This window comes from Neltuma alba, unplaced genomic scaffold, assembly GCF_004799145.2.
Source record: "Neltuma alba isolate B1F8T4 unplaced genomic scaffold, ASM479914v2 tig00012228_pilon, whole genome shotgun sequence".
Taxonomy (NCBI): domain Eukaryota; kingdom Viridiplantae; phylum Streptophyta; class Magnoliopsida; order Fabales; family Fabaceae; genus Neltuma; species Neltuma alba.
The window spans coordinates 272,200-286,019 of NW_021636758.1; the positions used below are offsets into that span (position 1 = coordinate 272,200).

The following is a 13,820-nucleotide window of genomic DNA, read 5'->3' on the forward strand; positions in this document are numbered from 1 at the left end:
CAGTACTGAAAAGGTAAAAAGTTTGGCTTCGTATCAATACAAGCTATGGACTTTCCCTTGTTACTGTTCATCTTTTCATTGAGTCTAACAACCCTTGCCTGCTAATCAGATGTTACAGAAAGTTTTTTTTTTTTTTTTTTTTACTTTTCTTTTTAACTGCTGCGTTTTGGTATCGGCATGTGAAATCAGGATCAACGTATTGCCCTTTAGAACCTGCCACCAATCCTGGTGCTACAGCGACATTGTGTGTAGTGGCAGTCGTGCTGTGCGCATGATAGCATAGAACTTGACATATCCTCTAGATTTACACTCCTCTGGTCTATAACGGGGAAGAAAATTTTTGGTTTTATTTATAAGATAAATAGAGAAAATTTTTATATGAATGTATAATTTTATTCTTTATTTATTATTGTGTTGATTTTGTTTCTTATATAGTATGTGGTATATTAAATAAGAATAAAGTTAAAAGTCGTTGAATTTTAAATGAATTAATAAAATTTAATGTTTTTATTATTCTGTGCGAAACATATTGAAAATGATTTATAAATAGGATCGGAAGAGTATGTGTTAATATTGATTCGTGATGCAATTACTTTTTTTTTTTAAATTTAATTCTTAACTGTTCTTTGTATGAAATTCTCTTAATTATTTTTCTTTTTCTTTCTTTTCTATTTAGGCTAGGACTTGATGTATTAACCCTTGGTTTATTTATATAATCTTTTGTTTGAAAAAGGGCTCATAATACTTTGATCAATTTTTTTTTTTAACAAAAACTGAAAATTAAAGATTTTAATATAGCTGTTTTATAAGTTAAAATGTGTTTAGCATCACGAAATATTTTCTTAGGTGCATCCAGATACATTTAGCACCTTAGAGTATTTTTCATGTGCGTATAACATCCTGGAGTTTTTTTTTTGTCTTGTTGGTTAATGCACCAAAAAATATTTTAAAATGTTGGATGCACTTAAAAAATATTGTAGGATGTTGGATGTTTTAAAAAATATTTTAAAGTGTTACGTACTAAATATTTTAAAGTGTTAGATGCATAATAAAATATTTTAAAATACTGAATACACTAAAAAATACGTTGGGTGCTGAATTTGCCTCGTATTATTGAAATATTGATCAATTTGTTATTTTTCTTTTTCCTTCAAATCATTATGTTTATCCATACATTTAAACATAAGATATTGTTGACATACTAATTAATTAAATCTAAAATATTTTTAACGTCATATTAAATTTTTCTTTAAAAATAATATTTTTTAATTAAAAATAAATTATCAACTTATAATAAATTTTATATTTTTTGTTGTATTTTATATTCTTTTCAATCTAATGATCTGTGCATCGGCCAAACAGTTCTCAAGTCTTGACTCGATAAAAAGCTCCTTTTTTTTTTCCGGCGCACAAAAGCACATGTTTTCAATTCACTCCTGCTTCTCTAGTTCCGCCTTCCTCTGTCTTTTCCTTTCATACTCTTTGCTTTTCCCTCTTCTGCATTCTCTTGTAAAAGCCCTAGCTAGATTTTTAATTTAGGGTTTTGTTTTCTCGATGTGTTTGTGCATCATTTAGGAACTGCCGGCTTACTGGCTTGAGTTATGTTGATTGTGTGTCACCATGAGCCTCTGATTTTTCTGCATTTCTGCCCCATTGTCAGCTTTAGTCGTGGGTTTCTAAGGGCGAAACTGTTTGAGCCCTGAAATCTTTTCTCTGGTTTCTTCTCTGGCTTTGAAGTCTCTGTTACGGGTTATCTAGACATCTCTCTAAACAGAACCCTCACAAAACTCTGGTTTTTAGCATACATTTGATAAAATCTGAGCTTCTTAATTGAATATCTGGGTTTAGTGGGTCTTAGATCTTTTTGTTTTACTCTTTGCTTTGTGATTATAAATTTAATTTTCTCAGGGATAGTGGTAGCTTTTAACAGCATTAGGAGAAATCCTGGGAAAATCCCTGTTATATATCTTCTGCTTCAACCGAGTTCTCATTAATAGCTCAATAAGTTTGAGTCTTCTAGTAGATTTGGGAGCAAAAACAGTGTATTGGTCACAAATCTATTAGTAGATGCATGGATGGGAGAGAAGCTATGGCATTCTCTGGAGGCCCCCCTTCATATTACATGCATAGAGGAGGCATTGCCGGGCCTGTCTCTGGAATACATTCCGGAGGGTTTCAAGTGCCTCCTGGGTTCAGACCAAACACTGGCATTCCAGCACAGTCTAATGTACGAGCTAGCTCTATGGGTTCTACTGTTACAGTAGAACCTGCTCGTCCTAATTATAGTCATAGTCATGGCATTAGCGTTAGTTCGTCTCCTGGAGCACCTCCTTCGAGCGAGCGTGTGAAAAAGAAACGAGGAAGGCCTCGTAAATACCGTCCCGATGGAACCGTTTCACTGGGTCTGTCTCCCATGTCTGCCCCTGCAAATTCTACCCTCGCGTCGAGCACTCCATCCCAGAAACGAGCTAGAGGTCGCCCGCCCGGAAGTGGAAGGAAACAACAACTAGCCTCGCTAGGTATATTTTGAGAGAATTATTGTACATGCAAATATTCTTTGGAGATGGCTCATATACGATCCATTATTTTTGGGCTGTATTTGTTATTCCATTCTATTATTATTTTTTCATTTTTCTCTATTCTTTGCAACAACTCTGTTTGTGTTGTTTGAGTGGCCTGGGCCTGATCCTCACTAGTTAATTTGAGGTATTTTTGTGGAAATAAGTAGCTATCTTCATGATTTTGAATGCTAAGCTGCTTGTTCCAACTATGCTTAGTCGCTTAGCAATTCATGGTTTCAGTTTTAGATTTAAGAACCATGAAAAATTTGACACTGAAGTCTTCGATTTTCCCCTTTCAAATTTGTGCAAATGTTTCTTGATCTTGGTGGTAGTTCATGGTAACGAGTAATATCCCTATCCATTCTTTTGAGATGTGCGGATTTTTAAAATTTTAATTTTAATATTTGTGCTTCTAGGTGAATGGATGAACAGTTCTGCAGGGATGGCTTTTGCTCCTCATGTTATCACGATTGGAGCTGGAGAGGTAGTTAAACTTTTGCACTTTGTACATGTTTACAATTGGGTTATTCTATTTAGAAAAGCTGCTCAAAGTAATTTGGAGAAATTGGCTATTCAAACATGTAACGTGTTACTTGCTGATTGCATGCAACACAGGTAATGCTCAAGGGAAACCTCTTAAACAAATCTCAGTTTTTAAGTGATTATTATGCTATTCACCATGGGACACATTGGAGATTGTTTCTTTGTGGCACACATTAGTTGGGAAGTTACTCAAATAATAGTTTGACTTCTTTCAGGACATTGTAGCGAAGTTATTGTCCATCTCACGGCAGAGACCTAGGGCGCTCTGCATCTTGTCTGGTACTGGGACAGTTTCATCAGTTACTCTGCGGCAGCCTGCTTCTACTGCTGTCAGTATCACTCTTGAGGTTAGAACACTAAACCATGCTACTTAAATCTGTCTCTCTGTTTAAGCATATAGTATGAGCGCAGAGACATTATGCAGAAGTATCCATGAAAGAGCACATAGCACTTGGAAGCTTCTTGTTTTTTTTTTTTTTGGCTCTTATATGTCCTGGAAGTTTATTTTCATAGCAAGAATATGTTGGCGGTTATCCACCATTAAGTTTGATTGTTAAATCATGCAGTTTGACTAGTGTTTTTAATAGTCAAACTTAATGATGGATAATTACTCAAGACAGAAATGCTACGAAATAAAATTTTTAGGATATATAAAAGCTAAAAAAAACTTCTAGGTATTGGGTGCTCTTTTGTGGATACTTCTGGGTACTTAAACCTTATTCGTTTCTAAAAATGCCTCATAAATCTTCTTGATGTATGGGTACCTCCTTTAAAACATGGAACTCCTGAAATTCATCATTATTTGGTCTTAATTTTAACTCCACGGGGAAAATGTGTTCTGTCAGTCTCTGATTCCTCCTTCCCTTTCACCCCAGTTTTATTTAATTTTTGTGGGATTGTGAAGTAGCTGCCGCTGCACTATTTTCTGTGAATTTTTTTGGGTAAATCTATATGTGTTGTTTTTATCTATCCACTGCATTAGAGATCTCGTGGCAGGAAACCATGGATACATGCTATTTTGGATTTGCTGTATTAAGTGAGTTAGTTATGTAATGGTTCTGTATTGGTTTAAGAGATAACGATAGGTTTTAGATGGCTAAAAAATGAACCACTGACTGCAAGCCATTTTTGAACTGTCTTAAAATGTTTCAGTTGAATGTTCACTAGATCATATCAATTACATTGGCATTGTTTTGAGTGCAAATTATGTTTTTCATAATGCCTTCCAAGATTTATTCATATTCTTACCATTGCAGGGCCGATTCCAAATATTACGCTTGTCTGGTTCTTACCTGGTTGCCGAAGACGGTGGACACCGCAATAGAACTGGTGGTGTGAGTGTTTCCCTTGCCAGTCCTGAAGGTCATGTTATTGGTGGTGGGGTTGCTGTGCTTATTGCTGCAAGCCAAGTGCAGGTATACCCTCGTCCACCCTAGATTCAACCCATGAGAACGTTTTGTTCCTGTTTGATCCTTTTTGCATACTTGGTCATGCTCTTATGGCTAGGCGTGGTGCTATCTATTCATGCATACATCATTTCCCCATTTCATCTTGTACATCATACTTTATAGGACGCTTTACATTTAAACCACAACAGTAAGAATTCTTTTTTTTTTTTTTTTTAACTAACTTTGCAAAGCTGGGAATAGAAAGGTAGCTTATGTTCCTATAATGAGAAACCCTTTGATGCAGGTGGTAGTGTGCAGTTTTATTTATGAAGGGTCCAAGACCAAGCAAGGGAGTGCCTCTCAGGGCGATGCTTCTGAAGCTGAGCATGACAAGTTAGCTACCCCGGCAAGTGCTCCGCCATCTCAAAACTACAGTCAACCATCAAGAGGCATTTGGCCATCTGATCTAAAAAGTACACATACTGGTATTGACTTGATGCATGGATAAAATATTTAGTTTTGAATGGACATTGCAGTTTTGTATAGTACGCAGATATATAACTTGTGTGTCGTTTGTAAATGAACTGAATTTACGAGCATTGTATTAAGCTATGGATGATTGCCAGGTTTGCGCTAACGATTTATTGCTGTAACAGATCCATTATTTTCAGGGTTCATTCACTGTATGGTAAGCATTAGACGGATTCAAATATTTATTTGAGTGAAAACTATGTTGGCTGGAAAGTTCTTGGATTCTACTTTGATGGGGATACCATTTTGAAATTCCTACTGTGAAAAGTCATTTCTGCCGCTAGCGGTTTGATGTTGAGATCAATTATTAGGCTTTCATTGAACTGCTCTCTGCAATCTTGTCCTTGATTGGACAAAGACATCACATACTTTAAAGTTGCCAGACCAATATGATATTATTGCAGAATACAAGTTGACTTTCGGAGAGAACTTTTCACCTAAATAACAATCCTAGTCTCACTTTTCATCAATTCATACTTTTTATTTTTTAACAATTTAATTCGTTGGAATAATTATGAAAACAATTTATCCTTTTCGTCATTAAAATTATATCAATATTTAAGATTAACATGGAAAGTAATTAGTTTCCTTAGAGGGTAAAAGAATGCCAAGGAAATAGTTCAGATGGTAGTTTATGCACCAGATCAATAGAAACGTCTTCGGTAGCATAATTGAGGGGTTACTCGTAGTTATCTCTCTGTTTTTTCTACTTTGGCCAGAAGGAAGATTCTTCAACAGTAAATTTCTTTTAAAGTACCCTTGTTTGTAAATTTGTTTCAGAAATTCTTATTTAGAAGTGATAGGCGCCCAAAAGTTTTTTTAGAGCAAATTTGTTTCGAAAGTTTAAAATCATAACAAAATTACTTCCTCTGTTAAAAATATTAATGATTAGCATTACTATATTAATAGTTAATCTTAGTTTTTTAATGATAAAAGAAAATATACTGAAATTTTAAACTTCGGTGACAAGTTTGCTTTCAAAGACATTTTCATTGGTCAATATTCTTATGTAAAAAATTCCAAGGCAAAATGTTTTTTAATCTTTGCTTCTTTTGTAAGAACTTTTGATTTCTAGTGTCTTTAATAGGCTTAAACTTTTTTATTTGACTATGGATGACGGGATGCATTGGACCAAAAACAATTTGGTGGGATGGAGGGTGGTGGAACTTGAGACGTCTATTTTTTTTTAAAAAATTATAATAAGGTTTTAAGGAAGGAAAAAAAATTAAAAACAAGTTCTAAAAGTTGTCATTCTGTACTCTAGAACTTGTTATTATGAACTGCAATTGCTTACGTTGTTATTAGAACTTTTTAATAATTATTTCTCTTCTTTAGGATTTGATTGTAATTCTCCCATTTTTTAAAGTTTTTTAATTTTTTAATTTTTTTTTTAATTTGGTGCTTTTGCTTCTTAAGTTCATATAAAGCAGAAACCTCTGCAATTTCTCATGTTATTCTCGGACAGATTCTTCTCACACGACAAGACCATGTGCTATTATGAGAGTAAATTTCTTAGGCACTCTGCAATAGATATGAACGTTCCTTGAAACCCTTTTTTCAAATGGACTAAATTCAACACACATCATTTATAGCTAAAGGATTCTAAGTCCTTATTTAGTACGCGTAATACGCCGCATCTGAGGATAAACAAGTTTCTTTTTCAAGTAAACAAATTTAATACACAACATACAGGGAAAAACCAAGAGCTCTTCGTCATATGAGGTGCTTGACAATTTATATAATACCCACAATCTTTTCGATGTCCCGCTGCAATAAAAGACAGACCACAAGAATTGTGAAAAGCTAAAAAACATTCTTTAAGAGATATCGGTCAGTAAATAACAAACAGGTAACTTATGGATGATCTTTTTAAAAGGGTATTTGGATGGAACCAAATCATGATTTCAAAAGTACTTTTACGATTTACAAAGTAAATATGTGGAGGAGTTTATCTCGTTTTGCAGAAAAGTACTTCTGAGAAGCACTTTTGAAACTTGCCAAACACTCCCTAAGTTATGAAATAGGAATTTTATGTAGAGATCAAAGGTTTTTAATTTTTTTGTTTTTTATTTACCTCAAGGCTGAGAGGAGAAGTTGTGGGATAATAGCGACCCACGGCCTGGCCGTTCTTGTCAACTAGAAATTTGGCGAAGTTCCACTGGACATCATCGCCAATAATTCCCCATAGGCACGACTTTAAGAACTTGTACACTGGGGCAGTATTGTCGCCATTCACTTCAATCTAATCCAAAATCAACAGGACTTGCTTATATAATCCAGTACAGGTACCATTTTTTGGAAGTTGCAGAAATTAATAATGATACTGACTCCCCACACCATCTAGCTAAATATATAAGTGACGTTCAAGTTCCTGGCTGGGCAGGGTAAAGCAGTTCAGAACAATTAGTGTCATGCTTAATGTTAAGCCTTCCCAATACAGTTTTTTGAATGAAACGCAGCACCAGTTAGGACATAACGAACAGTAGAACGCAAACCAAGACATTTAGTGATTCATGGCTGTTGTTTATAGTAGTCTATTCGTCACTGCAAAAACATAATTGACCCAGAGGGTAATAGCAAGCATTGCAAAAACTGCACAAAAATGTAACCATAGAGTTTTAGACCCTGAAACGCCCAAGAAATATGGACATAATCAGCTTTCCTGTATTGTAAGGACCTACCTTATCAAAGATGGGGAATTCTGATTTGAAGCGAGTGCAGACAAAATCCACGATTTCATCATTGGTTCCAGGTTCTTGTGCACCAAACTGATTGCATGGAAATCCCAGTATCTCGAGACCTAAATGAACCCTTACAAACCCGTCATTTGCATTGATCATGTTACAAAAAAACCATTAAAAGGCACAAGAATGACATATATGAACGAACCAACCAAAGAGTTTAAGGCACAAACCTTTATCTTTATACTTCTCATATAATTGATTCAGCTCCGTATAATTCGAGTCGGTTAAGCCACTGCCTCCATCCCAAACAATGAACAAGAATAGTAAGCTAAAGAAGACTAGAAACTAGACGCCACAGCTTCAAGTGTAATGTAAGGCATAATCAAAAGACGTGAGGAGGAAGCAAAGAACAAGCAGCAGCGAACCATTTGGAAGCAACATTGACAATCAGCAGGACTTTTCCTTTGTAAGTAGAAAGGTCAACATCATTTCCCTTAGCATCCTGCAAGGGAGCATAAAGAATGGCAACAAAATTTAACCATCACATTTTCATATGATGTTTATTTACCTAATACAGATATCAACATCTTCGATCTAGTTAAAGTTTCATACAATGATTTATAACATGCATATCTGCTCAGGATATGCAATTCAATTAAGCTTTAAGTTTGCAGCCATATTCAAATGATTTGTTAACCTTAACAAATTTTTCAGAAAAACAGAAATGGCCATCGGACTGCTAGATTCTTTAATTGGGAAAGCATGTAAAATTTTTATCATGGAAATCCCAAATTCAAGGGTATCATCATTCAGAAAGAGAGACCCGCGAAGAAGTTCAAATTGAAGATGTAAGATTAACGGGTCGGTCAATCCAAGCAAAGCCAAGACATAAGCAAGAGTATAGGAATAACGGGATAGCTAAACTAAAAGACCAACCTTGACGACAAAATCGTACACGGATTTTGGATTAGTGGCTTCGGTAGTCATAGCGTGCAGACGAAGAACACAAAAACTAGAGGGAACCTAAAAAGGCCGAAACCAATCAATGAGCCAAGATGCAGGTACGTGGCTTATATATGAGCATGAATGTTCCCTATGAGATTCCCACGAGAATAAGGCTGATGCTTCGATGGGCCAGGATGACTGATGAGGATCATCACTAGTGAAGGGCATTCGGTTGCTCACTTACTCTCGTGATAACCAAGGTTTGGTTCCTGAATTACCTGTCAACGACCACCGACTGATTGGATTAAAATTAATGTAGATGGGGCCAGTTCCTTATCATCTAATAACGCTAGCTGCGGGGGTGTTGTAATGGAATGTGGCTTGCTGGATTCTATCAGATTCTTTAGGCCCTTTTGGTAGGAAGAATTGAAGAATTGATTGGAATGGAAAGGAATGTATTATATCTAGACAGAAGGATTCTTTGGCAGACGCACTCGCTAAGCATGGCTTCTCCTCTTCCAACCTATGGGTTTCTTGTCCTTCGTTCCTTCAATCCTTGGTGGATAAAGAAGCTTTTACTCCGAGTTCTTTGATAGGGTAGTCTTTTAGTTTGTGTTTTTGGGGGGAAAGTGATATTTACTTTAGGGGGGAAAATGTTTTGACATCATTGAACCACTGTTTCTCGCTCAAGAGTCTGAAAATTTAGAAAAATGTGGATTATTCAGGATTGTAATTTATTTGGAAATAATATGTGCTTTAACGATGCTCAAAGAGATACAAATTTTTACTATATTTTTAACATTAAAAGAAAAAAATAAAATATAACATAGGATTAAGAAAATAGAATATCATCTTAGACGTTAACAACTAGTTGTCCCAGCAGCAATACTACCTATTATATTGGATGATCTTAAATATAACATTAGCATGTTTATATGTATGGCATAAAATGAAATTAAAAAAAAGCATTGTAAAAATAAGATGAGTCTCAAAAACAATCAACGAGGCAAGGTGCCGGTTCTAGATTATATGAGGGCAAAAACCGAAAAAAGGTTTGCGGATTACACACGAGTGTGATAATTCCCTAATAGACCCCATCTAAATAAGGTTAATTAATGCATTGTCATACCATTTCTTATTATTAAAAAGAACGTCTCTTTAGAAGAACATGAGTAGGTGGTACCACAATTTTTTTTTGGGCAACAGACGGTACATTGGTACCACAATTGATGTTATGTACCAACTGCTCACGATCATTATAGAGAATTTATCATTAAAAACATGTAGCTGATTTACCAACTACCTAAATTTAATACACGCGTCAACTTCGACTTAGTAATCAAAATTAAATCACATGATTTGATTTTATGAACGTTATCATATTATTCCAAGCTGTCACTTATTTCAATGTCTTCAACTCCCCATTACACGGGGCGAGTTTGAGATGCACACATGTTTTGACTTCAATTGACCATTTCGTCATGTCCTAAGCCTCGGAGCAAATTTGGGAAATTTGGAGTATCTTGGGTTTTTATTTATTTTCGATACGCATACTGAACAGAAGAAACCATACAATTTAATAAGTCACGGATATGTAATTCCCGGATCATAATATCAAACATTAGATAAGGCATCCCTGCATCCAACAATTTCTGTTTGTCCCAAAACCATTCCTCCCAAGGTGTGAATGAATGCCAGATTTCTCTCTCTTAAACGAAATAGATATTGATGTTCTTCTTCTTTTCTTTTTGTTTCATTTTAGAAAGCAGAAACTTCTGTTGTTTTGGAGCCTCTCATGGCATGATGCTGTTCTCCAAGAGATTCAATTCTCACTTGGTAGGCAAGATCATTTACTGCTGTTAAAGCAGACTGTCAAGGCACTAGCATTTCATTATCTGCATATCCCCTAGCAGTCCAATTTTCAATAATAATAATAATAATAATAATAATAATAATAATAATAATAATATTAATATTAATATTAATATAAGCTTGATTAAAAATTCTACACGCACAAATCACTTATAGCCGAAGGATTTGAACCCAGGTACTGATCTACTAAACATCATACTGCTGCGTGCGGGGATAAACATGTTTCTCTTTTCCAGGCGACCCGAGAATTCATCATCACATTTGTTTACAAGCTTAAGTTCACCATGGGCTCTTTTCAAGCTGTATCCTTGCATTCATAAGATACCAAGTAGCTTTTTGATGTCTCGCTGCCAAACCACACAGATGCCTCAAGAATTATGAAAAATGGGAAGAACAACAAACATAGGCAGCTTGTGAACGATCAGTTTGAGTAATGAAACTTAAGAACATATGCAATAAATACTTGGGCTTTACCTCAAGGCTAAGAGGAGAAGTGGTGGGATAATAGCGATCTACGGCTTGACCGTTCTTGTCAACTAGAAACTTGGCGAAGTTCCACTGAATATCATCCCCAATAATTCCCCACTTGCCTGTCTTCAAGAACTTGTACAGTGGAGCAGCATTCTCACCATTCACTTCAATCTAACCCAAACACATTAGACAACATGATTATGTCACATTTAGAAGTTGCAGAAATTAACATAGGGAACTCGCCTATATACTTCCTCCGGCTAACTACAACTAGTCAGGTGACGTTAAAATCCGTAGTTGTGCAGGATAAAGCAGTTTCAGAACAATTAGTGTGATCTTAAGGCTATGTTTTCCCAATACCATTTTTTGAATGAAATACAGGAGCGGTTAGGACAGAAACAGACAGTAGAAAGATAGAGCACAATATGCCCGTTATTTATGCGAGTTTTTTGGTCACAACAAACATAACTGATGCATAGGGTAATGGCAAGCACTTGACAAACTCGATAAAGAAAATAAAATTTTAGACCTTGGAAATGGAATGTGCAAGAATTGCAGAGACTTTATATGTGGACATACCTTATCAAAGATGGGAAATTCTGATTTGAAGCGAGTGCAAACAAACTCTGTAATTTGATCATTGGTACCAGGTTCTTCCTCACCAAACTGATTGCATGGAAACGCCAGTATCTCCAGGCCTAAACAAACGTTTATAACCCACTATCGTTTCTATTGATTAAATGTGTTATAGAACACTTGAAAGAAACAGTGATTATCAAGGTGACGGATTTTAATATCAGTGTCTAAAAAGGGCTCCTCCTTTAGGGATAAGAAAATGGTTTTATACAATCACAAATCGTACAAGTGACTCTAGATGGATATCAAAATTTGTTACAAGAACTTTGGGCACGAGATATATTATTCAACAACCCCAACGTGGCTTTGACAATTATAATGCCAGAACTTGGAGATTCTGATATATCTCAGACTTCCTAATTAAGATTTTAGGTATTTAAAAAAATCAGTTTGTTTACCATTTTACCGACCCAGCCATTACAGAAAAGCGTCCTGATTCCTGACAAAGAAAGGACTAACGCGCAACCTCGAGATGATTTGGAGCAGAAAAACACAGCAGTAAGAAGAGATGAAATTAATTAGTCGAGTTTCCACATTAAATTAAACGGCACTTGTAGATTGTGAGTTCAATAAATTACTTCCTTTTCACTTGTATGATTGTGCTGGTCTGAGATACCATAAAAGAAACAACAGTGTTCAAACTACAAACCTTTATCTTTATACTTCTCATATAATTGATTCAACTCCATATAGTTTGAGTTGGTCATGCCACTGCCACAATCCCAAACAACAAGAATAATAAGATATAGATTACTAGAAACAAGATATCATAGCTTCAGAGTACCAAAAATAAAAAATTAAAAAGAGAGGCTAAGCACTGAAAAAAAATACTATAGCTTCAAAAGGATACAAGGCGTAATCAAAAGACACGAGGGAGGAGAATTATGATAAGTTAATGCAAGCATCTATACCATTTGGAAGCAACATTGACGATCAGCAGGACTTTTCCATTGTACGCAGCAAGGTCAACATCATTGCCCTTAGCATCCTGCAAGCAAACATGAAGAATGGCAACCACATTTAAGAATTAACGTACGGGAACTTCAAAACATGCCCACGTGATCAAGACAAACTTCTTAGTCTGCTGCCATATCTTAATGACTTAGTAACCTCAGCAACTACTTCAGAAAGACATCAATGTCCACTAGATTGCAAGATTCTTTAATTGAGAAAACCATGAAAATGTTATCACGGAAACCCAGAAAAAAAAAAGGGTCCACGCACTCAAACGTTCGCAGTGGGAGGGATGTTTCAGTGAAGAAACCCATATTGAAACCCCCTTTATCTCCAGAAACAAGTTACTTGGTTTCAAACTAACGAAGAAGAGCGTTGATCCAATAACAAAACAATAAACAAGATAGGGTTGGCCAATAACACATCGTGGAACTATAGATCATCCTTCTTTTATCATACTCCATAGTCAGTACCATAAAGTGCCATAGTCAATACCATAGAGTGAAAGCATAGACAGTTGGCAAAAAAAGAAAGAAGGAAAGCATAGACAGATGGGCCATCATTGAGTGACTAAATCATCATAAGAATCCAGAGAAGACCAACCTTGACGACAAAATCGTACACAGACTTTGGATTAGAGGGTTGGGTAGTCATCGCGCGCAACTGCAGAACGCAGGAAAATCAGAGAAACTCAACTACACTCGACGAGTTGAGGAGGACGCGCATGCCTTATGGGTTCAAATATGAGCCATTAGACGGATCCTGAGCCTTGCAACCTTGTTAAGCGGTCCGACGTGGGCGGATTCGGTTCGGTCCATTTGCAGGGACAGATTCAACGCTGCTGCTGTATCCACCCCCCCCCCTTTTTTTAAAAGCAAGACACATGCATCTTTTTTTCTCAATAAGCATGACCCATACTTCTTTTTACTTCTATAAAGTAGTACTATTTTATATTCTTAATATAAAATCTAATTAATTAAGAATAAATTAAAAAAATTAGTCAAGTTAATTATTTATAGTAAATAAATATTGTCTTTCTTCAAAATATCTTTACTAATCATATATAGTAGCTAAAATTACTATTTGATGCAAATTTTAACATTTACAACTATTATAAGTATTATTTTATGAAAAAAATAGATAAATATGAGAGATAAAATAGATTAGGGTCTTATATCTGGGATCAAAATGAATGTCAAATTAATTTTTATATTAAGGACATGATGATGTATTTT

The 13,820-nt window shown here is 35.5% G+C and overlaps 3 protein-coding genes across 3 annotated transcripts; 1 reads left to right on the forward strand and 2 right to left on the reverse strand.

The window, feature by feature from the left end:
- The first annotated feature begins 1,397 nt into the window (after positions 1 to 1,397).
- On the forward strand, positions 1,398 to 5,245 carry LOC114725126 (AT-hook motif nuclear-localized protein 5). Its single transcript, XM_028911596.1, has 5 exons — positions 1,398 to 2,519; positions 2,978 to 3,045; positions 3,320 to 3,451; positions 4,361 to 4,519; positions 4,797 to 5,245. The coding sequence occupies exons 1-5, from the start codon at positions 2,072 to 2,074 to the stop codon at positions 4,998 to 5,000; spliced, it is 1,011 nt and encodes a 336-aa protein (XP_028767429.1). The 5' UTR covers positions 1,398 to 2,071; the 3' UTR covers positions 5,001 to 5,245.
- Positions 5,246 to 6,550: 1,305 nt separating this feature from the next.
- On the reverse strand, positions 6,551 to 9,067 carry LOC114725130 (glutathione peroxidase 1). The gene is made up of 6 exons (XM_028911599.1): positions 8,644 to 9,067; positions 8,133 to 8,209; positions 7,938 to 7,999; positions 7,705 to 7,823; positions 7,098 to 7,265; positions 6,551 to 6,790 (listed from the first exon to the last, which is right to left on the reverse strand). Exons 1-6 carry the CDS (start codon positions 8,692 to 8,694, stop codon positions 6,758 to 6,760), a joined length of 510 nt encoding a protein of 169 aa, XP_028767432.1. The 5' UTR covers positions 8,695 to 9,067; the 3' UTR covers positions 6,551 to 6,757.
- Positions 9,068 to 10,605: 1,538 nt separating this feature from the next.
- On the reverse strand, positions 10,606 to 13,280 carry LOC114725129 (probable glutathione peroxidase 8). Its single transcript, XM_028911598.1, has 6 exons — positions 13,189 to 13,280; positions 12,543 to 12,619; positions 12,281 to 12,342; positions 11,575 to 11,693; positions 10,999 to 11,166; positions 10,606 to 10,871 (listed from the first exon to the last, which is right to left on the reverse strand). The coding sequence occupies exons 1-6, from the start codon at positions 13,237 to 13,239 to the stop codon at positions 10,839 to 10,841; spliced, it is 510 nt and encodes a 169-aa protein (XP_028767431.1). The 5' UTR covers positions 13,240 to 13,280; the 3' UTR covers positions 10,606 to 10,838.
- Between the last annotated feature and the right edge of the window lie 540 nt (positions 13,281 to 13,820).